This window comes from Emiliania huxleyi, assembly GCF_000372725.1.
Source record: "Emiliania huxleyi CCMP1516 chromosome Unknown EMIHUscaffold_151, whole genome shotgun sequence".
In the NCBI taxonomy this organism is placed as follows: Eukaryota; Haptophyta; order Isochrysidales; family Noelaerhabdaceae; genus Emiliania; species Emiliania huxleyi.
Genome location: NW_005201080.1, coordinates 334011 through 335517, shown reverse-complemented (window position 1 = coordinate 335517; position 1507 = coordinate 334011). Strand labels below are relative to the sequence as shown.

Genomic DNA, 1507 nt, shown 5'->3' with positions numbered 1-1507 from the left:
GAGGAGGGGAGAGGGCGGCTGGGAGAGGAGCGAGGCTCTAGTCGCCGTCTGGCGAGCGGATGGGCGGCGGTGCGGCGGTGGAAGCGTCTCGGCAGTGGCGCGCCTCCGAGCGGGAAGCAAGAGTTGACAAGGTTGAAGGCGGCGGCGAGCTGCGGCGCGGCGCCATGCCAGGCCCAGGTGAGGGATGTGTTGGCAGTGGCGTTGCCGAGTCCCGAGGCGAGGCCGATGAGCAGGTAGAGCGACGCCACTTGGTGCAGCGCCGAGCAGGACGGCACCGCGCCGAGGCAGAGGAAGACGAGGGCGCTCACGCCGACGAGGACGGCGTGCGGCCGCAACCGGCTGAGCACCGGGCCGAGTAGGAGGGAGCCGAGAAAGTTGCCGAGGCCCTCGGCCGAATAGATGGAGCCGATGCTGTGCGGCGAGGCGGAGAGGTGGCGCATGAGCACAGGCCCGACCGGGCCGAGCACGTTGATCGAGAGGCCCGTCATCATGAGCACAGAGGAGTAGACGCCCGTCACGCCGAATCGGTGCCATGGCCACTCGGCGTTGAGCATGCCGCAGGGGCACCCACCCTCCCGTCAACGCAAGCGGCCTGCCCTTGTGTCAGCTGCCTCAGTGGTTCCCGCTGTTCCTCCGCGCCGGCGCTCGAGTCTGGCGCCACTAACCTAGCGCCCTCGACCTAGCCAAAAAAGATTTGCCGCCCCGGCCATACCGCGTTGGTGTCCAGTCCGAGCCTGGCTGTTCTTCACCTTTCTACCTACCACCTAGGGCCAGTCGCTAGGAAACGGCCGTGGGAAGCCCTGCGCTGATGGGGGCGGCACAACGGCTACAGCCAGCCAGGTCGCCTAGGCGTAGCCGTTTTGTGCCTAAGAACTTAAACACACACACGGCTACAGTGTACCGGTGTACTACCAAGGTTAAACTTCCGTTCCGCGTTCCGGAATTCCATTTTCCGCTCCGTTCCGGTCGGCCGTCCCTGGCATTCAGGTCCCCTCTCACGGGTCTACAGTCTCCGTACACGTATATCTAAATAATTTGTAGTACATACATATTTATTAGTATGATAGTACTCAAGCTCGTGTGTGAATGGAATGAATAGAGCATGAATAGTGGGCATCTCCCATATTCATGCTCTATTCAAAATACACGTCATAAAAACACGAGCGTATGTTCCACCCATACAGTGACACGCAACGTCATTTAGCACTGTCACCGTGTCAGCTCTCTGTGTCTCCGAGGGATGCTCTTTCCGAACGTGGACGCGATGTTGCCATGGTCGTCTCCATTGACCTAGGAATAGTGTCTGTCTGGCTGCCCGCAGGACTTTGCCCTAGTGCAGACTTTCAATTGATTGGGCCCCGAGTTTGAAAAAGGCGACGGACGCTTGCGTCCTAGCCTCCAACAACGCCTCCCCGGCGCAGAGGGTCCCCCGGAGGGATGCTCAACCGCCCCACGCCACGCCGCTTGCGGCGGTCCTATTCCCAGGTGGGGGCCACTTCTTATGACC

The 1507-nt window shown here is 61.3% G+C and overlaps 1 protein-coding gene across 1 annotated transcript; it reads right to left on the bottom strand.

The window, feature by feature from the left end:
* Positions 1-37: 37 nt before the first annotated feature.
* On the bottom strand, positions 38-554 carry EMIHUDRAFT_228966 (hypothetical protein; the record flags this gene model as incomplete). The annotated part of the gene is made up of 2 exons (XM_005786456.1): positions 38-103; positions 129-554. 2 exons carry the CDS (start codon positions 552-554, stop codon positions 38-40), a joined length of 492 nt encoding a protein of 163 aa, XP_005786513.1.
* Positions 555-1507: the final 953 nt, after the last annotated feature.